Source organism: Rhinopithecus bieti, unplaced genomic scaffold (genome assembly GCF_001698545.2).
Source record: "Rhinopithecus bieti isolate Rb0 unplaced genomic scaffold, ASM169854v2 scaffold_6944, whole genome shotgun sequence".
In the NCBI taxonomy this organism is placed as follows: Eukaryota; Metazoa; Chordata; class Mammalia; order Primates; family Cercopithecidae; genus Rhinopithecus; species Rhinopithecus bieti.
Window position 1 is genome coordinate 417,841 of NW_016805767.1, and position 23,251 is coordinate 441,091.

The following is a 23,251-nucleotide window of genomic DNA, read 5'->3' on the forward strand; positions in this document are numbered from 1 at the left end:
AAAATTAAAGAAAAAAGATAGAAGTCTTAGGGGTTTTTGAATCTTGTTCTTACAACTTAAAAAAGTTCAAGATATTTAATATATGCAGGAATTACATATTGGATTTCAAAGACTTCAGTTGTGAGATTCAGTTAAAAGTGCATTTTTCTAGTGTATTTATCTAAATAATTATTTGTTATATCTTTTATGTTATATCTCATATAATCATCTAAAATTTTGTTTACTATTTCATGAAATAAAAACCTCAAAAAAACCAAAAAAAAAGAAAAAAAGAAAACCCTGGAAAGTGGCTCTAATACAATATTTTTCAATTAGAATTAATTTTTCAAAATGGAAATGACTTCATTGTTACTTTTATTATAAAATTAGTATATGTTTATTATTAAAAATAAGTACAAAAATCTCTAAAAGAAAAAGGGAACAATTACCAGCAGTTCCACATTCCAGAGCTCATCACTGTTAGCATTTAGGTATACAAACAGCTAAACACTTTTCCTATCAATACAATTAATTTTTAAATTTGACCATTATGCAATGTACACATGCACTGAAACATCATACTGTACCCCATAAACATGTGCAATTATTATGTCCATTAAAACAAGATAAAACCATTTACAAAAAAAAATATTCCATCCATGTAGTAATGGCTCCTAAATTTATTTCTCTAGCCTGGTCTCTTCCTTGAGATCTGAACTCTGAAATCCAACTGCCTATTTGAAATCTTGGCTTAGAGGGCTGGGCACAGCAGCTCACACCTACAATCCCAGTACTTAGGGAGGCCAAGATGGAAGGATTGCTTGAGCAGAGGAGTTTGAGACCAGCCTGGGCAACAAAGTGAGACCCCGTATCTAAAAAATACCAAAAAATTAGCAGGGTGTCCTTGACATGCCTGTGGTCCCAGCTACACAGGAAGCTGAGGCAGGAGGTTGAGCCATGTTTGAGCCACTGCCCTCCAACCTGGGTGACAGAGCAAGACCCTCTCCCAAAAAGAGATCTCAGCTTAGATATCAACTGGCATATTAAACATGACATATCCAAAATAGAATTTCCCCACTACACCTGTTCTCCAGTCTTTTCCATTTCAACTATCCACCCAGTTGTTCAAGCCAAAATCCCAGGAGTCATGTTTAATTCCTCCTTCCACTCTTCCTACTCCATTCACACACTAACCTGCTGATCAACTCTGCCTCTAGAACATATCCTGAGTCTTCTACTCCTCTTCCTCTCCACACCTCCCTTTCCACTCAGAGCCATCACCACTCTCTCACTTGGCCCACTGCAAGAGGGTCTTATTTGGTTTCCCTGCTTCTACTCTCAACTTGGTCTCCCTGCTTCTACTCTCAACTTCTTATTCATTGTCCTCAGAGATGCCAAGGCAAGCTTTTATAAACATAAATCATGTCATGTCACTGCACTGTTTAAAATCCTCCAGTGGGCCAGGTGCAGTAGCTCATGCCTATAATCCCAGCACTTTGGGAGGGCAAGGCAGGAGGATCACTTGAGTCCAGGAGTTCGAAACCAGCCTGGGCAACATAGTGAGACCTTGTCTCTACAAAGAAAAAAAAAAATTAGCCATGCGTGGTGGGTCATGCCTGTAGTCGCAGCTACTCAGGAGTCTGAGGTGGGAGCAATCACTTCAGCCCAGGAGGTGGAGGCTGCAGTGAGCCATGATCTCACCACTATACTCAGCCTGGGTGACAGAGTGAGACCATGTCTCAAAAATATTATATACATAAAATAAAATGGCCAGGCACGGTGACTCATGCCTGTAATCCCAGCACTTTGGGAGACTGAAGCGGGCAGATCACGAGGTCAAGAGATCGAGACCATCCTGGCTAACGTGGTAAAACCGTGTCTCTACTAAAAAATACAAAAAATTAGCTGGGCATTGTGGCAGGCACCTGTAGTCCCAGCTACTCGGGAGGCTGAGGCAGGAGAATCGCTTGAACCTGGGAGGCAGAAGTTGCAGTGAGCTGAGATCGTGCCCCTGCACTCTAGCCTGGGCAACAGAGTGAGACTCCATCTCAAAAAAGAGAAAAAAAATATCCTCCAGTCGCTTCTGATTGCACTTGGAATAATACTGAAATTAGGCTAGGTGTGGTAGCTCACGCCTGTTAATACTGGCACTTTGGGAGGTAGACGGGGGAGGACTGCTTGAGGCCAAGAGTCCCAGACTAGTCTAGGCAACATAGTGAGACCCCCATCTCTACAAAAAATTTTTTAAAAATAAAGAATAAAGTCGAAACTCCCTTCCCTGGCCCCTGCCTACCTCTCTTCTCCTACCCGCTTTCCCCCAGCTTACTAGACTTCAATCATACTGACCTTCATGTGGGTCCAGGATCATGCCAAATCATTCTTATCTCGGGGCTTTTGGCTTTGCAATTCCCTTTGCCTAGATCGCTTGTCCCCCAAAAATTCCGACTCTTATTCTTCAAGCGGCTGACATTTGTTCTTCAAGTCTTAGCTCAAAGGTACTTTCTCAGAGGCCTTTCCTGATCACTCCAAGTTACCTACCATCTAGCATACTTTCCTGATTTGCCATGCTTCATAGCACCTATCTGTATCTGAAATTATATCTTTTGTTCAATTGGTTGTTGTTTTTTTTCTCCCAGTATAAGTTCTATGAGAACTGGTACTCTGATTTACTTACCCTAGCATCCCTGTCATATATGCTAAAGGACTGATTGATGCATGTACATAATTTTTATTGCTTTTTTTTTTTGAGATGAAGTCTTGCTCTGTTGCCCAGGCTGGAGTGCAGTGGCACCATCTTGGCTCACTGCAACCTCCACTCCTGGGATTCAAGTGATCCTCCTGCCTCAGCCTCCTGAGCAGCTGGGACTACAGGCATGCACCACCACACCCGGCTAATTTTTGAATTTTTAGTACAGACAGGGTTTCATCATGTTGGCCAGGATGGTCTTGAACTCCTGACCTCAGGTGATCTGCCCGCCTTGGCCTCCCACAGTGTTGGGATTACAGGCGTGAGCCACCAGTAGATTTCTTTTTTTTTTTTCTCCTCTTTTACGAATTGAGAAACATTGTTTACAGTTTGCCCTAAGGCTTCTGGTACTGCTTATCAGCATCTGAGGTATTGCAGCTAGAGTTGCTCTGTTCTTTTATAATGGTAGGCTGCAGAAGCTTCCCTCCCCATTTTTTAAGTTTCTCATCTGAAACTTACAAGTAAGTAAATATAGTGTGCTAATTCATTTTTTGTTAATAAGATAAAAACCTCTTTTTAATAAACTTTTTTTCAGTTGCAAGCATGATATGCTCTCAAAAAACTGAACTTCTGCTATAGAAAGTGAAGTATTACAGGCCGGGTGTGGTGGCTGACACCTGTAATCCCAGCACTTTGAGAGGCTACAGAGGGAGGATTGCTTGAAGCCAGGAATTTGAGACCAGCCTGGGCAACAAAGCAAGACCCCATTTCTACAAAAAGTGCCTGTGGTCCCAGCTACTTGGGAGGCCGGGGTGGGAGGATCGCTTGAGCTGAGGAGTTATGATTGCACCACTGCACTCCAGCCTGGGCGACAGAGTGAGAGCCTATCTCTGAAAAAAACAAGTGAAATAATATACTTTTCTTCCAGTAGCAACACTTTCTGGCAGCCTTGTCCAGACCCCATCTCTCTCTTCCTCTTTCTTGGTCTTTACTAGCCTTTATGCCCTATCAAGGTAAACGATCAAACCTCTCCTGAATCTTTAACAAGCAGGATGTTGATCTCGTTTTCTAAAAAGAAAATGATCTTCTCTTATTACACACAGATGGTTTATCTTACCTTTTTTTACTGTTTTTATACCAAAACTCCATCAACTAACTTATGAATAGTAAATAAACATTTGTCAACATCTGTTCTACTATGTAAAAAGAATATACAGATAAACATGAGTAGTTAATTAACAAGCACTGACGAAGTAAAAAAAAATAGTTACTGACTGGGCATGGTGGCTCACATCTGTAATCCTAGCATTTTGGGAGGCCGAGGCAATCAGATTGCTTTAGTCCAGGAGTTCAAAACCAGCCTGGCAACATGGCAAAACCCCATCTCTACAAAAAAATATAAAAATTTCGCCTGGCCTGGTGGCACATGCCTGTAGTCTCAGCTACTCGGGAGGCTGAGGCTTAGGTAAGATCATGGCATGAACCATGATCATGCCATTGCACTCCAACCTGGGTGACAGAGTGAGCCCTTGTCCCAAAACAAAAAATGAAATAAAATAAATAAGTTCTTTACCTATAACATAACAATCCTGCCACACATAAAATAACAGTATTTCTATCAAAACATCTATTTTTCTATTATTTTAAATCTAAATTAAATGGAAATCATCCTTACAGATATTCATTAATCAAAATGATCCACAATACAATGCTTCTAGAATACATAAAGATGACCATAAAAGGAAAGTTAGTATATCTCAGTAAGACAACTGCAGTGGCATTTTGGTTATTATTGAAAATTTAAGTTTAATAAAACTTTAAAAAGGGTGAAGGGCATCCTTAAAGGTAAACATAAATTATTAAAATCAGTTTTAATGGCCAGGGACAGTGACTCACGCCTATAATCCTAGCACTTTGTGAGGCTGAGGCGGGCAGATCACCTGAGGTCAGGAGTTTGAGACCAGCCTGGCCAACATGGTGAAACCCTGTCTCTACTAAAAATACAAAATTAGTCGGGCATGGTGGCACACGCCTGTAATCCCAGCTGCTCGGGAGGCTGAGGCAGGAGAATCACTTGAACCCAGGAGGCAGAGTTTGCAGTGAGCCAGGATCACGCCACTGCACTCCAGCCTGAGCAAATAAAGGAGCGAAACTCTGTCTCAAAAAAATAAATAAATAAATAAAAATAAAAACAAAAGCAGTTTTAATAAATTCCTAACTTGATCTTGAAATTAGTGCCCTAAAAATGGAGCAGTAACATAATTAAGTCAATCATCTTGTCTCAATATTAATGGTTAATGTAGAAACAGGTATAAAGGAAAATTTCTCAGAAAGATGAGATTGTTCATTGTTCTTGTGGATATGTAAAAACAATGCTAACTCAAAAGCAGCCAACTGGACAGCTGCAGATGCTGAACCCAGTGGAAACACTAAGTAGGCATAGCATGAATCAGTAATTAACAAAGCAGATGCAGAAAGCTTGATGAGGGTGAATAATTGCATAGATGGGAATAGTAAAAGGAGCTGGTAACAGTACAAGTTTTATAAGAAATTGGATAAACTCTTGGTATTCATGAATTTGTTAGCAAGAGTGCTTCAGTAATACACAGATAATATATTTTTTAAATGTTTTGATTACATTGATAAATACCTTTATATGGTACTTATCACTAAAGAAATGTAAAATGGTCCACAGAAAATATTGGTAGGGTGAACATAAAATAATTATAAAAGTAAAGAATGAAATAATATTTCAGGTAGGCTAACTACAGAGGCATCAAATTTGTTTATTTTTGGAATTCTTAATTTTAATGACATGTTGAAATTAGAATGCACATCATTTTCTAATTTTTATATGTATGTATGCATGTACACATATATACACACATGCATGTATTTTATAGAAAATCTTCCCTACTAGTCAGGACTTGCCTTGAGGATAGGTATCATGTTTTGTTATGTACTCCAAAAACACCAGGCCCAGTGTCTTCTATATAAATAAATACCTGTGGAATCAGGAAGATAATATATATCTTGGTTACTTAAAATATATTGAAAATAGGCAATATGATTAAACATACTTTAGTAAAAGCATTCAGAGTAAACTGCACAGACACTGAACATATGACTTGGTAACATCTTTTAGGAGGCTTTCTTTTTTGAGAAATAGCTCTTAAACTACAGTGACAGACTTTTTCGAGAAATAGTTCTTAAACTGCTCTTAAACTGTAGTTTAAAAACTAGAAATTTGTAGAGGTATAGATGCATTTATAGCAAACTTGGAAAACAGCTTTCAGAATTCTGGGTATATAAGGAAGCCAACAGTATGGTTCATTTAGAGCCTTTTTCCTTAGGACATATGTTGCAAGAATTACTACTCTTACAAATGCAGTAGATTCATTGCTCATTACTATAGCAAGTGTAGCAAGTGTTTTAACCCAAAGCAGATTTGTTCTTCATCTATTGGTCCATTTGATATAATTCCATATTATTTTAGTTATCATTGTAAATCCACACACTTTCTATTGTCTACTTATTCATTAATTCACAAATATTTACTGAGGACCTGCTACGTGCCAGTCACTCTTCTTGGTGCAGGGATATAGCAGTGAACAAACAAAAATCACTGCACTTGTGGAAATTTTATTCTAGGGATGGATGCAGACAATAGTCATGATAAATCAATAAAATATGTAATAAATTAGACAATGTTAAGTGCTACGTAAAAAAATAAAGCAGAGAAGGCCTATAGGAAATATGAAGAAATAGAATTTTAAATAGAGTGGCCAGGGAAGGGCTCACGAAGAAGTGACTTTTGGGTTAAGTCCCGAGGAAGCAAGGGAGCTAGTCCTGCAGATATCTGAGGGTAGAACATTCCATGCGGGGAGGATTCCAAGTTGCAAAGGCCTTGAGGTGAAATAGTGCCTGGAATTGAGGAATATCAAGGAGGCCAGTGTGTCCATGGGGGAGGAAGTAGTTGGAGATGAGATCAAAGAGGTGACAGGAGGCTAGGTCATAAAGGACTTCACAGGAAAGGAAGCCACTGAAGGTTTTGAACAGAGTGACATGATCTGATTTTTTCACAGGTTCACTCTGGCCACTGAGTTTTGAGAACAGTGTGAAAGAGGGTAGGGTGGGAATACAGAGACGGTCTAGAAGACTGCCATAATCCAGACAAGAGGTGGTGGTGGCTTGAACCAGAGTGGTAGCAAGTGGCTAGACTCCAGATGTATTTGGAAGATAGTATTCACAGGATTTGAAGACAGAATATGAAGTGAGGTTATCCAGTATTTGTGATATAGTTACATTTCCACTGTTCTCTCCTAAGTGATGAAAAAGACACAATTTCTCACAAGTTGTCTGACATTTTCAGAGTTTGACAGTCCTGATATTCAACTTTCTTTTGTTCCTGAGTTTGAAAACACACCCCATTATTTCCATGTCTTACCTCAGCCTTGAGGATGAAGACGAGATGTAACTGTCTGAAGACTGACAGTTGCCAGCACTATCTCACGAGCTCTTCCTAGACTGTAAGCTCCACTAGGCTTATTTCATTCCCCTTGATGTCCTCAAAGCCTGACTCAGAACCTTGCACACGTTAGGGTCTCAAAAAATGTTTGTTGAATAGTTTAGTCTACATTTCCCATTCCCACTGGTTTTTTTTTTTTTTTAGTTTCACCGTGTCACCCAGGCTGGAGTGGTGCAGTGGCGTGATCACGGCCCACTGCATGCTCACCTCCCGGACTCAAGCAGTCCTCCCGCCTTGGCCTCCCGAGTAGCTGGGACTACAGAAGTGCGCCACCACGATTTGTTAATTTTTTTTTTTTTTGAGACGGAGTCTCGCTCTGTCGCCCAGGCTGGAGTGCAGTGGCCGGATCTCAGCTCACTGCAAGCTCCGCCTCCCGGGTTTACGCCATTCTCCTGCCTCAGCCTCCCAAGTAGCTGGGAGTACAGGCACCCGCCAACTCGCCCGGCTAGTTTTTTGTATTTTTTAGTAGAGACGGGGTTTCGCCGTGTTAGCCAGGATGGTCTCGATCTCCTGACCTCGCGATCCACCCGTCTCGGCCTCCCAAAGTGCTGGGATTACAGGCTTGAGCCACCGCGCCCGGCCGATTTGTTAATTTTTTGTGTTTTTAGTAGAGATGAGTTTTCGCCATGTGGCCCAGGCTGGTCTCCAACTCCTGGCCTCAAACGATCCACCCGCCTTGGCCTCCCAAAGTGCGAGGATTACAGACATAAGCCACCGCGGCCTGCCTCCCAGTTACTGTAAAAGATTAAATTTTCACACTTGCTAATGTGAAAATGAATAATAAACTGAAAATAACATTAAGCCCTTATCAATTGCAGAATCACAAGCTACAATGTGAATTTCAGTATTAAGGATAGTATGCTGCGGTACTGTCAAGTGGTCATTGAGCCTCTTGCACTTTTCACTCTTACTAGCTCAACCTGAAGGTGTTTTAGCTTCCCCGCACCTCCTAAGCGGAAGGACGGGGAGACTGGCTTTGCTATTTGCAGCTAGGGCCGAGTGTCACAGCGCACCATGGAGTTCAGTCCCCTTTAAACGGGTACAAACGTCTCTGAAAGATCAGTCAACATGCCTTATCCGACTAGCGGGAGCCCTCAGCCGCTCGCGGGCACAGCCGCAAGCCCTGGAGACACTGGCCCGCGCTAGGCACGCCGGGAGTTGTAGTTCCTCCCGCTCTCTCTCGCTGCCCGCCGGCCTGCGTCGCACGAGCGCCCCCAGCGGCGCAGGCTCCGGGAAGCGCAGCGCGCGCGGACCCCGGGGGCAGTTTCCTAGCAACCGGCGCAGCGGCTACGTCACGGTGGCAGGTTCTAAGCGCTGCCGGGCACCGTAGGGCCGCCGTGTGTATCTTCCAGCATCTGCGGGCTGGTGAAAACGCTGTTCACAGTCAGTGTCCGTACGTCTTCGTCCGCCATTACCCTCCTTATCCTGCTCCAGGTAGCGGAGAGCCGCCTCCCGCCGCGCACCCTCCACTGAGGCCCGGGTCAGAGGCTAGAGGCCGCCCGGCCCGCCCCTGCGCGGCCCTTTCCCCTGAGCCCGCGGAGCCTGCCGCCCCGGGCCTCGGGGGAACGATGCTGGAGTCCATTCGCGTGACGGGTGAGTGCAGGGAAGGGCTGGCCGCGGCGGGGGTGCGGGGCGGACCGGGGTCCCGCCGCCCGGGGTCCAGGTAATGGTAGCCACCGGCTGGGCGCGCCGCTCGGGACTCCACCCTGCGTCCCGACCCCTGCGGGGCGCTCAGGAGGCGCTCGCGAAAAACCTTCGGAGGGAAGAGAGAAATCGGCCCCTTTTCCTTTCGTCACTTGTTATCAGTAAGTACATGCTGTGGAATCTCGTGAAAAATATTATAATAATAGACCGGTTGCTGGTCCTACAAAGGTATAATCCAAAGATTGTTAAATCCTATTTCAAAACACGCTAGGTGTGTGATTAAGCTTCATAATTTTCTAGAATATTCAGAAAAAATAAGTGAAAGAACACATCTGCATTTCAGTATTTATACTGTGTATATTTGTGTGTGTATGCTTTTATTCTTAAACAGTGAGAACATTTTGAGTTGATATTATAGTAGGCCATTTTACAGTACAGATTATACCAAGTGTAAAACATGGGTCTTTAAACAGACCCCAGGTCAGAAAGTCTGAAAGTTTACCTGCATTTTTTAAAATTCAGTTCAATCTCTGGGAGCACAGAACTTGACTCTTACTATTTGTAAATCGCTATGCGTGTTAGCCGTTAAAAAAAAAACCTTACGTAATCTTAGAGTAATTTCCTAGGCCATTTTCCCAGCATTTGATTCTGTACGCAAACATTTTTGCAAGGCAGGGTTTTGACAGTTCAGAATTATGACGAAGAACAACGGAGTAAAGGGAAATACCTACTCCTCAAACTAGTGCCAAAATAAGGCCGGAATTTTAAATTTTAAAACAATGCAGTACCTAATAGACTATTTTTCTGTGAGCACTCTAACTGAAAAACCAAACCCCTTGCCAGTGAAAACATGATTTTAATTTTATACTGTTTTATTTCATGTTCAATGTTATACGGAGTTGATTTGTGCAGTCATGACATTGCCGCGATGTATCTCATTTATGTTGACAGGAAGCATAGTTACAGGATCTAAGATTGAAAAGGCAACTTTAATTGGCGTTAGAGTTTTTAAAAATGTGATTTCATGTAGATGCTTCTTTCATCCTAAAACACAATTAAAATGTCAAAAGTTACTGAAAAGTACCATACCTCCTAAATATGGAGCAAGGTTTCTCAACCTCAGCACCATTAACTGTTGTTGTTGTTTTTGAGACGGAGTCTCGCTCTGTCACCCAGGCTGGAGTGCAATGGCGCTGTCTCTGCTCACTGCAGTCTCCACCTCCCGGGTTCAAGCGATTCTCCTGCCTCGACTTCCCGAGTAACTGGGATTACAGACGCACGCCACCAGACCCGGCGAATTTTTGTAGTTTTAGTAGAGACAGGGAGGGGTTCACCATGTTGGCCAGCCTGGTCGGAACTCCTGACCTCAGGTAATCCTCCCACCTCGGCCTCCCAAAGTGCTGGGATTACAGGCATGAGCCACTGTGTCCAGCCTAGCACTGTTAACTTTGGACAAGATAATTCTTCCTTGTGGGATGCTGTTCTCTGCCCCGACCCCATAATTGTGACAACTAAAAATCACAATTGGGCAGGGGGGTGGGGGAGGGCAACATCTTCTTCTCCATAGAATCAGTGCCTTGAAGAAAAATGTAGATTTCTGTCACAGTGCACATTATTTGATTGAGGAATCACATAGATGAAAATTATTTTCCCAAACCGTAACAATCATTGTAGAGATACAAATAAAATAATATTAGTATTAGAAAGCAGATACTCTGATCATTTAGTCATGCAGAGTGATCTCTTGATATGTCAACATGTTGAGTTAGAAGTTTCAGAAGAGATACTTTAGAAAGTAGTAGACCCACTCCTCTTGTCTCATTTCCCTTCCTATAATTTAGTGGCAGTGCATTTATCAATCCAACCCTGTATGTTTGCAAACCCTGAGGTAAATAATTTGGCAGTGAATTTCTGTAGTACAATGAAGTTCAAATAGCCATTTGAGACCATTTAAGCCTCTAATTTACAATTCCTTTAAAAATAACTGGGTCATTTTTCAGACTACTTTCTCTCTTATATAGTACTTAACTAGTTGAAATAATTCTAGAGCCCGGTGCCAAGCATTTCACTGCAATATCAGAAAAACCCAATTTGGACAGCCAGAACCTTCATGTAGACAGTTAAGCTGAAAACATGCCCTCCTCTCCCCTGGTCATTCCCTCACGATTCATTGATATCTAAGATGGCCATGTTCTTCTTTCTGGTTAGCAGAACTTGATTGTGGTAAGAGTACTGATGGAAATGTGTTCATTTTTTTTTCAGCTCTAAAAGTTGTTACAAATATAGAACAGACTCATTACTTTATATTTCAGGAATAAAGCAATTACTTGTTTCTGAAATCACTTCCTATATAATATCTTACCCACTTTTGACTTATTAGTATATACTATCTATGCTGTTTAAAAATGGAATCAAATCAGAAAAAGTTTTTTTTGACTTCTCGTGGCCTTTTAAAGAGGAAGGTTCTCAGGCTGGGTGCAGTGGCTCACACTTGTAATCCCCGCACTTTGTGAGGCAGAGAGCAGATGGATTACCTGAGCTCAGGAGTTTGAGACCAACCTGGGCAACACAGCAAAACCCCATCTCTACAGAAAATTTTAAAATTAGCCGGGCATGGTGGCCTGCGCCTGTAGTCCCAGCTACTGGAGGCAGGATTATCACTTGAGCGCCCAGGCGTCAGAGGTTGCAGTGAGCCAGAATTGCCACTGCACTCCAGCCTTGGTCACAGATTGAGACCCTGTCACAAAAAAAAAAAAAAAAAGAAGATTCTACTTTAGCTTCTGGGATTAAAAAAAAAAGAGGGTTTATGATACTAAAGCCACTAAAATCTTGATTCTAAAATATAGATTAATTACCTTAACATGAAATTTGCCTTGGAATTCAAATTTAATGATTCAAAATATTTCCCTATGTACATTTTTCCATGTGGTGTTTCTATAGGAGCGGAATATAATATTTAATGTGATACTAATAATAGTTAACAAAGGCTGCTTACTTATAGTCCAGCACTGTTCTCAGCACTTCACACATATTTTAAAATCCTTACAACAGTACTACGAAGTATGTATTATTATTATCATCCCATTTTGCAGATAAGGAAACTGTAGCACAAAGAAGTTATGTAACTTGGTCAGGGTTATAGCTATTAATAAACAGAGCCAAGATTCATACCAGACAGCTCCATTTCAAAGCCCATGTTGTCAACTACTAGGAAAATCAGCTCACTATTATAGTGACTGTACACTGATTTGAGCCACAAAACCCAACCTCAAGATTTCATTTAATATCTGTGTCACATTATCTGATGGTTTGCTCAAGTGTTGGTTTTTAGGTTTTTAATCACAGGCAAGTATGTAATAATTTTTACCTGGGAAAATCATATTTCACTTGAATATAAATTTGTTGTTTTCAAAATAGAAGACATCTAGTTCATTAATTAACAAAATGCTGTGAGAAACCATATAAGATTATGTTCATTTTATGATTTCCTATTGGCTTTATTTTGTATGTGATGTAAGAAGTGATTAATGAGTCATTCCAGAAATGAAGTGTCTTTATATCAAAGATGAATGTTTAAAAATACTGGAAACGAAAGCCTTAAGGCCAGCGTTAGGCCATACAGGATGAATATACCTAGGTACATAGCTCCTATTTGTTCTGCAGTGGCAGGTACCTACCATTCAAACTTGTCTTCAACATCACTGATTGTTTCATTTTTCTTTTGCCTTCCTGGGATTATTTTTTCCTCAACCGTCGGGCAACTTTTACCCTTTCTTTCCTCTCAAATATTCTCTTCCTTTGTCTACTTCTCTGGCTACCCTTTCATAAGCATTACAGTGAATGCGCAAAACCAAACACAGATATATGTTGTAAAAAAGCTTATAATTTCATTGTTGAGGAAGTCTGTCATTCAACAAATATAAACCTGCAACCATGATAAAGGACTTCGAAGAAGAGATACAAGGTGTTATGAGGGTCTAAAATGAAAAAGTTAAGGAAGGCTTCCTGACCAAGTGCTATTTGAAGTGAAAGATGAGTGGGTATTAATCTTACAAAAAGAGGGATAGAAGGGCCCAGCAGACACAGAGAGCAGCATGTGAAGAAGTATGCTCGGAGAGAGCATGGCAAGGATGAGATATGGTCAAAGTGAGAGAAGGCTGAAGTGGAGAAATTGAGGAACACAGTGTGAGGTGAGGCTGCAGAGGCAGAAGGATCTGACCAAGAGTGACCTCATAGACCACAGTTAGGAGTTTTGTCCATCCCAAGGGAAAGCCATGTTTGTCTCTGGCACATTCAGTGTTGTTTTAGATGATGTATAATGCTCACTCTTACCACAACCATCACCATCAAGGGTATCTAGACTACTCTGTATATTTCTAACTGTAAAAACAACAAACATACAAGTTTCTGACCCCAAAACAACAGTGTCCCATTATAAGTTACTAATAGAGCAACACTGAATTGCTGTTACCTGGGGCTGTGAAATTTTTAGGAATCCTAAAGTACCGTCAAGTTTCTGAATTTCTGAATGACATTAGCAGTGCTTTTCTTCTCATTTTCTTAAAGTTGATAAGCTACATTGGTTGCTATTGAATTTAGAGATACTATAGTTAATAGATTATCTGTTATAGTGTGGACAAATTGAGCAATAAATATATTTTTAAGGATACTGATTTTATACATCCTAAAAAAAATTAAAGTGTAACTTAAAGTTTACAAGTCTTTTTTTTTTTTTTTTTTGAGACGGAGTTGCTCTGCCGCCCGAGGCTGGAGTGCAGTGGCCGGCTCTCAGCTCACTGCAAGCTCCGCTCCCCGGGTTCACGCCATTCTCGCTGTCTCAGCCTCCCGAGTAGCTGGGGACTACAGGCGGCCCTCCTCGTCGCCGCTAGTTTTTTGTATTTTTTAGTAGAGACGGTTTCACCGTTTTAGCCAGATGGTCTCGATCTCCTGACCTCATGATCCGCCCGTCTCGGCCTCCCAAAGTGCTGGGATTACAGGCTTGAGCCACCGCGCCCGGCCAGTTTACAAGTCTTAAATGTGCTGCCCAATGACTTTGTACGTACATAACCATTGCCCAGAACAGATAAATATTTCCAGCACCTAGCAGGTTTCCTGGTATCTCCTCCTATATTATGCTTCATCCCTCAAAGGTAACTGCTTTTCTGACATCTAATACCATAAATTAGTTTTGCTGTTTTGGACTACATATAAACAGAATTATACACTATATAATCTTTTGATGTGGCTTCATTTGCTCAACATTGTCTGAGATACATCCATATTGTTGCTTACAACGTCAGTTTTCCTTTCATTACCGTATAGTCTTCTGTTGTACGAGCCTACCACAATTTATCCTTTCTACTGTTGATACTGTTTGAGGTGTTTTTGTTTGTTTGTTTGTTTGTTTGTTTTTTAGAGTTGGGGTTTTGCTATGTTCTCTAGGCTGGACTCAAACTCCTGGGTTCCAGTAATCTTCCAGCCTCAGCTTCCTAAATAGCTGGGATTACAGGCATGTGCCACTGTGCCTGGCTTCTTTTGAGTTTTAAGTGATGAAATTCTTGATAAAATTAAAGTTTACCTTGTTTGGGGATTATTTTGTTTTGTTTTGGCCTTTCTTTTGTTTGTAATCAAGTAACCTATTGTTTTGTGGTATAAAATTATCCCAGATTCTCAGGTTTCGTAAGTATTAGTGAACCACAGGAAATTTCCATTTTGTAGGTCAACACTGGTTGAATAGTATTTGCCACCGGGCTTTGTTTCTGGTGATCTTCCTTTTCAGCCAGAGACCTCTTGATTCCTATGAAACCTCACCTACTCACAGTTGTGAAACACTGCATTTAGAGAGCAGTGTCTCCCTTTTGCCCCATTCTTTTAGATGAGGAACGGGAGGTAACGATGGACTTAATGATTAGGCTAATATTACAGAGAGGTCATTGAAAGAGCTGGGAATGGATGTCAGGAATCTTGGTATCCTTTTCTCCTGTTCTAGATATATACTAAGCTTTCACTGTGTTGATTACTTCGGTATATTCATCTACTTGTGAATAGACTGTCAATTTTAATGTACAAATATTATTTACCCTTTTTTCTTCAGTATGGGTTATCAGGTTGGGGTGAATAATTTTCTTCTATCAACAAATTATTTTCATTCTCTCCAATATTACAGTGAAACAGATTGCTTGTAGCTTAAGTTTTACATTATATAATGAGTACCTTTAATGTGAGAAAGTATGCTTTTTAATTACCTTATTACTTTTCTGGGAAAACACGAGCTACACTTCCTCCAAATAAGTCTGTTTATGCTTTAAAATGTTTTAATTCAGGAAAAAGGATTCAGAGAATAGGATGTTCTTTAATAAATTGTGTCAAATGTTATCAGCCTCTTAGTGTTCTTAACCATGTTCAGGTCTTTTTTTCACAAAAGTAAGCAATAGTATTTAAAATTACAAAAACAATATCTTAGGTACTATGATACTTTTTAATGCAACCGAAATACAATTACTGTGACTCTGAGAAATTAATTTATATCCATCTTGTATGAGTTGCGTGAAGGACCATGTGCCCCACTTTTATGAATTTCATGGGCTATCCAGCATTTAACAGGATTGGCATTTGTAAAATAAATAGACCATTAACACTCCCAAACTTTATTCAGCAGCAGATGGAGCTTCAAAAGGACTCGTGCTAAGCTTTTCAGGAGATAATTAGCAAGTGAACTGAAATGCTGTAATTCCTGGGGAGAGAGCTTCTGTCAGGCATAGACTGTCGCCCGCTGCCATACTTCATTCCTCCTTGAGTATTTGGACAGGTGGTTTAGGATGGTTTTTTTTTAGTATCTGGAAATGTATAGGCTGTTTCAGTTGGCACGAAATTGTGAATTTGGAGGTCACTGATGCTTTATGACCACAGAACTCGGCAAGTCCAGTTCTTTGGTCATAAAGCTACTAGGTCTTAGAAGACAAAGAGCATTTTTACATTGAATATTCATTTTAAAAAAATCAGTACAACATATATGTAGTGAATCATCAAAACAGAAATTCTTCAGAGTAGTCTTATTTATTGATTTTAATTTGATGTAACCCCGTCCCTTCTTATTATGAAGATCAATTGAGAAAACAACCTGATTTCCTCCCTTCACCTTTCCGGCTATGGCTAGTCCTTACTCTACTTCCTAGGCTTATGCTTATTTGAGTTCTTTTACATTTCCCCTTTTCGTGTCTATTTCGGTTTTTTTTCATTATCACCCCTTGTCTCCTAAGCTTATGGTGTCGTTTTAGGGAAACCAACATTATTCCTGGGCATTTGGGCTACAGCCTGTGTCCTGGTTCTCCTTAGCCTGTTTGCCTGGCCTGCCCAGTTTTGACTGTTAGTTGACGACACACAAATCTATGAAACTCCTGAGAAACTGGGAGCTACCAGCCTATGATTAATGTTTTGTTTATTTGTCCAGTTAATTTTGTCTTGTTGAGTCTTTAACATTTATTGAACAGCTTCTTTGTACAACCTGTCTTCAACATGACCCTATGTGATCTAGCTCCTACCTTTAAACTTACACATATAATAGACATTTAGCCCCTGCAAGCTTTAAAGATACCTTTGTTATCTTTTAGACGTCAGAATTCAGATTTCACATGCTGGTCTAGAAAATGTAAGTAAAAGGACTTTTAAATACCTTACATATTTGGATTATTATCTACTTTAGTACTGTCTCTTTACCCTAGACTCTATGACTCCTGGGTTTTAAAAACTAACATTTAGATCAGAGTTTCTCTACTTTGATACTATTGACATTTTGAAATGAATATTTCTTTGTTGTAGGAGATTGTCCTATGCAGTGAAAGATGTTTAGCAGCATCCCTGGCCTTTACCTGCTAGATGCCAGTAGCCTCTCCCCATTTGTGACAACCAAAATGTCTCTAGACATTGCCAAATGTTCCCTGGAGGGTAAAATCGCCTTCTGTTAGGAACCACTGGTTTAGGGTCTTTCCTGTTATATTTCATGTCTGCAGTAATCTCATATTTGAATGGTCTCAGAACTACAAGTACATATTTATTCGGAATGGTTGCAGAATTGCATGTTTAGGGTCATTTATTTATTCATTTGTTTATTCAGTGAACATTTATTGACGGGAGTTGAGCTGGAGTCTTGTTCAGATGAGATGTATTTAAGATAAACTTCATCAGTTTAGAATTGAGTCTGAAAACCCTTAAGGGTCTACTTGAAATCTCCTCATCCATTTCTCTTCACATTGCTTCCTTCCTCATCTAAACTGTAGGTTATTGTTTGAGTCTTTCGTTTTTCATGTTTAATTATATACTACATTGTATTATTGTTGAAATCTTCATAGGAATGCCTTGTCTTCAGAGCCAGATTAGAAGCTGGTTATTGGTAAGAACAATGTGTTTATACAGTTGTTTATCAGAGCCATGTGCTGAATTAGTAGTATTCTACGTATTTGTTGAATGAAAGAATGCAGATCAACACAGTTTTAAAGTAGTGAATGCTCAACAGTATATCCAGTGATTCTTATCTGTTGAAAGCACTTGCGAGTTCTAAAAACAAAGCTACCCTCTCCTTCATTTGCCATTTGATATATTAATACCTTTGTAATAGTTATTAAAATTTGCTTTTCTAACTTGCCAAGAAAAAAAGCCTTGTTTTTCTTTAACCTTAACATATAGCTTAGAATTATGAAGAAAATCAACCAGTTATTCATACTAAGTGACATTGCTAAAACATGCTTGAAGATGCCATCTGTTTAATCTTAACAATGGTTTTTGAGTAAATAAGACTTTATTGTTCTTCTTTTACTGATAGCTACCTTTTATATATTTCCAAATTTCAAGATTGTATTACCTTTGAAAGTGCCTTGGATTTTACTTTATTACTGAAAATACTATTTTAAAATATATGCTTTCTATGAAATCCACATTCTGTTTTTTTTTTTTTTCTTTGAGATAAGGTCTCACTCTGTCACCCAGGCTGGAGTGCAGTGGCACAATCTCAGCTCACAACAACCTCTGCCTCCCGGGTTCAGGCAATTCTCATGCCTCAGCCTCCTGAGTAGCTGGGATTACAGGGGCACACCACTATACCTGGCTAATTTTTGTATTTTTTGGTAGAGACAGGGTTTCACCATGTTGGCCAGGCTGGTCTCCAGCTCCTGCTCAAGTGATCTGCCTGCCTCGACCTCCCAAAATGCTGAGATTACAGGCGTGAGCCACTGTGCCCAGCCAAAATCTACATTCTTTTGTAGAATCAAGTATTCAGATTATTTATGTATATTATCTCACATATTAGACTTTGATCATCTAAGTGGTTTGAAGCTGAGGATTTTTATAGATAATTTAACTTATATATACTCATAGAGAAGAGAAATGACAGTATCTAGCATGACCAAAGTTTAGTAATATATCCTTTTAATATTTAAAATGTTTTTTTCTAATGATTATTGCAAAATTACGAAGTTTAAAGAATCTTCAGAATACCTTTCCTAATAAACAGTTTGCTTCATCTAGTATCTTTGTTATTTCTTTTGTTTTCATTTTGTTTATTAACACAGAAAAGCTTCACTGGCCTGAGCAAGAACTTGCTAAGAAGTCTATTCTAAATGCAGAAGATTCATTGATCATTGACAGCAAAAGAAGCATTTCACATTTATCCTCGGGAGTGCTAAAAGACATTTTCACAACTGGAACCAGTAGTTACAATGTCCTACTACAGAGCAAGGAGGAAAAAAACTATCACTCACAAAAACAGTCTTCCTCCACCTACTCCAAAAGATGTAGAAAACCCAGCAAATCTCCTAACACTTCTCGTAGCAAAGATCCTCGCAGGATGAAAGCCCTGGTGCCTGTGACAAGCAGTGGTACTTGGTACTGCCTGGAAAGGCGGCCTGCTGTTTTTGTCACTAGTTCAGTATCGAGTCCTGTAAAGTTTACACATGATATCTCTGTTACAGGGAACGGCATAGTACTGCCACCTAAACCCAAAAGCAAGGTCAAGTGGTGCCATTTCTCCACTCTTCCAAAGCCAAAGCCACAGCCTCAGCTGTCTAGAAGCTTTGAAAAGGGAGATGACTTTTCTGGGAAGAAATTTTGTATATTGACTGCTATAAAACCCACCAACTTAGAGAAAGAAAAACTGAGATTCTTCAAATCTGACTATACCTACAATCCTCAGTTTGAGTATGCCAATCCTGCTCTGCCAAGCGCATTAGCTAAGCACAGCCACGCATCTGACCGATTTCTTAAGCAGGTAAAATGCCGTTTCAATAGTGGTAGTTCATTTATATGTACTAAAACAATTATCTGTGATCTTATAAGCAAAAACAAAGACATTTTAAAATATTCAAATTATTTCTATGTTATGGTTAATTCCCACTCAGGATATGTAAATATGTGACAAGATGAGTATCACCTGTATATAAACTACATTGCTCTCATCAAAATTTATAATCTGTTGTATAGACTGTCTGTGACAGGAAGCAATTATATTAGGAAAACAGCTTCAGATTCTGGTTCTAAGCTTTCGTGTGGGAGTTACAAACTTGTGGCCAATTTAGCCACCTACAGACAAGTGTTGGGTAGCCCACACTACATTTTTGTTTTCTAATTGATTTATTTTTTGTTTTTTTGGTTTTTTTTTGAGACAGATTCTCGCTCCATGCCCAGGCTGGAGTATAGTGGCGCAATCTTGGCTCACTGCAATCTCTGCCTCCTGGGTTCAAGCGATTCTTGTGTCTCAGCTTCCCCAGTAGCTGGGACTACAGGCACCCACCACCATGCCCAGCTAATTTTTAGTGAAGATGGGGTTTCACCATTTTGGCCAGGCTAGTCTCGAACTCCTGACCTCCAGTGATTTGCCCGCCTTGGCCTCTCAAAGTGTTAGGATTACAGGTGTGAGCCACCATCCCTGGCCTCTAATTGATTTTTTAATGTCTTAGATGGAACATGCAATCCCTGGTTCTTCCTATTGTGTTAAATTCCTGGCTTGCTTAGGCTCCAGTAATAGTTTGGGAACTGAAGCTTGATTCTTGTCCATGAGCTTGTTAATGCTTCACTGAAATTGTTAATCATCATCAAATAAATATTTAAGCACTTATTCAAAGATAAAAAATGGGATTTTCAAAATTATCTTCAAGGTTAGCAAATTATGATGTGAATGATATGAATAATACTTTTAAATTGCTCACTTTAAGTCCTTAGCAGTTTTGTGTTTTACAGGGCTATAATACATTTCAGAACCTCATGTAAGTATTTAAGAAGAAATTAGCTAATGTTTATCTGCAGGGCATAGTTTTGAGATCATAAAGGCCAACAATATTTGGTCAAATTAACTTTGTTCAGATTTTTATATTAGCTTCAATGTGGCATTGTCAGTGACTGAAAATCTGTTTATAGGATAGGTAAAACTGCATGGTTCCTCTCTCCTGTGGTGCATGTCCTATTTTACCATTTTTGCTGATAATAGTTATTTGGTCTCGCGGCCAGCAGATATTTGGCTGTTTATTATAGATAACATGGAATCTGGCCAGTCTTTTGAGGCCATTATGTAAAACGTAATTATGTAAAGCCATTATGTAAAGATTAAAATAATTTTAATCATGGTATTTACTTTCCTTTATTAGGATCTCTTTTTACTGCTTCTGTATTCTTTAATGAGTATTTGCTTTTTTAAAAATCTGCTGAGATTGTGCTAAAAATTGTGATCCAAATTGATAAGTTACTAATATAAAGTGGCACTTTTGGATGGGAGAAGGCAGCATTAACATAGTGATTACATAATCCACTCTTAGGCTGTACTACTTCCACATTGTAAAATGGAGTGAAGAAAATACCTGCTTTAGATTATTTTGATAATTAAATGAGAGAATGCTGAGTGCATATATTGCAGTTATCATCGTGCTTGACACCTAAAAAGCACTAATAAAGAGGTTAGCTGTTATTTTTATATTTGGCAGTCATTCTTACATGTGATTTTTTTTGTGTGTGGAAATTGCAGTTGATTGAACAAAGCTTTCACAAATATAAATTTTACAATGATAAAAATCCTATTTGCATTTTCCCCCTGATGCTGAAAGAGATGGCTGAGAGTTATTTACCAGTATTCCTTAATTTGGAGACCTACCCCACCTCTGCCTGTTGGGAAGGATATTTCCAACCATTAGATTAAAAATAATGCTCTTTGATTTCTCTGGAAGGCAATTTGGGAGCCTCAGCAGCCCCACAGATTGAGAATTGACACTGCTGTGGCTTTGCAATTTTAATTTGGACCCAATACCAGCTTTAGGAGATTAATCCTACACTTGAGTTACTTGAGACTTCTAAGTAGCACTAGCAATCTTAGCTGACTTGTACTGCAGATGCCACCATTTGGGAGCACATTCTCAATAAATGCCAAGTCTACTATTTAAAACACTTTAATCAAAGAAATACATGGTACAAAACCTCTGGGAAAATATACTTAAATTCTTATTCAGCTACCAAATGAATAATGACATGATATCATACATCCATCTCCTCCTTAGATAAAGCAGCAGCTTCAAGGCTGGGACTCAGAAACATGATACCCAAAGGGGCCAGGATGGCCAAGTAGCCCCATGGTCTCTGGATTCTACCTTTGAGGCCTTGCCAACCCCCAGCTGACAGTCTCTTGAGTTTCACAATCTGGATCTTGGTAAAGCAGGCAATCTGTATTGTTTTGCAGGATGATTGTGGTCCTCTTAAGTGCACAGATTGGCGGAATGATGCTAGACTTTCACGCACAGATAATTCTGCCACAGTGGAACCGAGGCAGTGCTCATGCTCTGTTTTCCCCATCATTGTCAAGGAGTTCCAGGCCTCAAGTTTTTTGGTCTAGGCAATGTGTCCCTAGGGAGGCACTGAGACCACTGAGGAGATACAGGGCAAACAGCAGGCTGCAGGACTGGAATATAATTCTAGATGGAGCCTGCTGAGCCCTGCCTTGCTGCATGCTGGCAGCCATGGTAGCCTCAGCTTCCTCACTATCTTAGATATGTTTAAACTTGACAGAAACTCAAGATGTCTGTTTTCTGTGGCTTTGGACCTTTGCAGAAAAGAGCACAGTGCTTCATAGGTGCTAAGGAAGGGATCTGGAATTAGAGCCTGCAGAAAGCTACTTGGAGTCAGGTGCATCCTCACCAGTGGGTCAGAAGTAGATTCTTAGTGGTGCCCTTGAGCAGTAAATAGTTCAGATAAAACCTGTATGTTATCTTAAGTTCATGTGAGTTTTGCATCATACTTCATATTGTATCTTTATTCTAATAAGGAAAAATGTAAATTGCCTATCTTCAAGTAAAATGGATACTTTAAGAATAAACAAGGAGGCTGGGTATGGTGGCTGACACCTGTAATCCCAGCACTTTGGGAGTCTGAGGCAGGTGGATCACTTGAGGTCAGGAGTTTGAGACTAGCCTGACCAACATGGTGAAACCCCGTCTCTGCTAAAAATACAAAAAATTAGCCGGGCATGGTGGCAGGCGCCTGTAGTCCCAGCTACTTGGGAGGCTAAGGCAGGAGAATCGCTTGAACCTGGGAGGTGGAGGTTACAGTGAGCCGAGATCACGCCGCTGCACTCCAGTCTTGGTGATAGTGTGAGACACTGTCTCAAAAAAAAAAAGGCATAAACAGGGAGTATCTTCCCATGATTCTGGCAACCTCTCTATTCTCCCGCAAGGTGAAAAACAGAAAGTTAGTACTAAAGCTTTGCCAACAAAAAACAACTGTTTTCTTGAACAGCTTACTCTCAGAAGATTACATATTAACAATTACTCACCTGTAAAATTAGCCCTGTCACCAAAAGACCTGTAGCATCTTTTTTTGAGACAGGGTCTTGCTCTGTTGCCCAGGTTGGAGAGCAGGGGTATGATCATAACTCACTGTAGCCTTGAACTGCTGGACGCAAGCAATCCTCCCCATTTAGCCCCTAGCCCCAGTAGCTGGGACTCACAGGCATGCACCAGCACACCAGGCTAGTTTTAAAAAACTTTTTGGATAGGTGGGAGGTCTCACTATGCTGCCTTGGCTGGTCTCTTGAGCTCAAGTGATCCTCTGGCTTTGGCCTTCCAAAGTGCTAAGATTACAGGTGTGAGCCACTGTGCCTGGCCTGACATGTAGCATCTTGAGGGGAAAGCATAGACAAGCACCTTCTGGGAAGAAAAACAGCAATCAGGAAAAGCCAGAACACTATGTCTCAGAGCAAGCAGAGGTTCTGATCAGAACAAAGTCATAATTTACTAACTACAAACATACTTTTTTTTTTTTTTTTTTTTTTTTTTTTGAGATAGAGTCTCACTCTGTTGTCCAGGCTGGAGTGGCCATCTCCACTCACTGCAGCCTCCACCTCCCAGGTTCAACCAATTCTCCTGCCTCAGCCTCCCGAGTTGCTAGGA

The 23,251-nt window shown here is 40.2% G+C and overlaps 1 protein-coding gene across 8 annotated transcripts in view; it reads left to right on the forward strand.

The window, feature by feature from the left end:
- The window catches only part of MATCAP2 (microtubule associated tyrosine carboxypeptidase 2), a 62,964-nt gene that overhangs the window by 14,922 nt on the left and 24,791 nt on the right, over positions 1–23,251 (forward strand). For 2 of the 8 annotated variants that reach the window (XM_017873710.1, XM_017873707.1), the window contains exons 1-2: positions 8,176–8,998; positions 18,401–19,095. In XM_017873710.1, the coding sequence (XP_017729199.1) occupies positions 8,860–8,998; positions 18,401–19,095 (834 nt within the window). In that variant the 5' untranslated portion in view covers positions 8,176–8,859. Of the gene's footprint in view, positions 1–8,175; positions 8,999–18,400; positions 19,096–23,251 lie in introns of those variants that run through there. The other 6 variants (XM_017873706.1, XM_017873708.1, XM_017873709.1 and 3 more) reach the window with 5 other exon arrangements.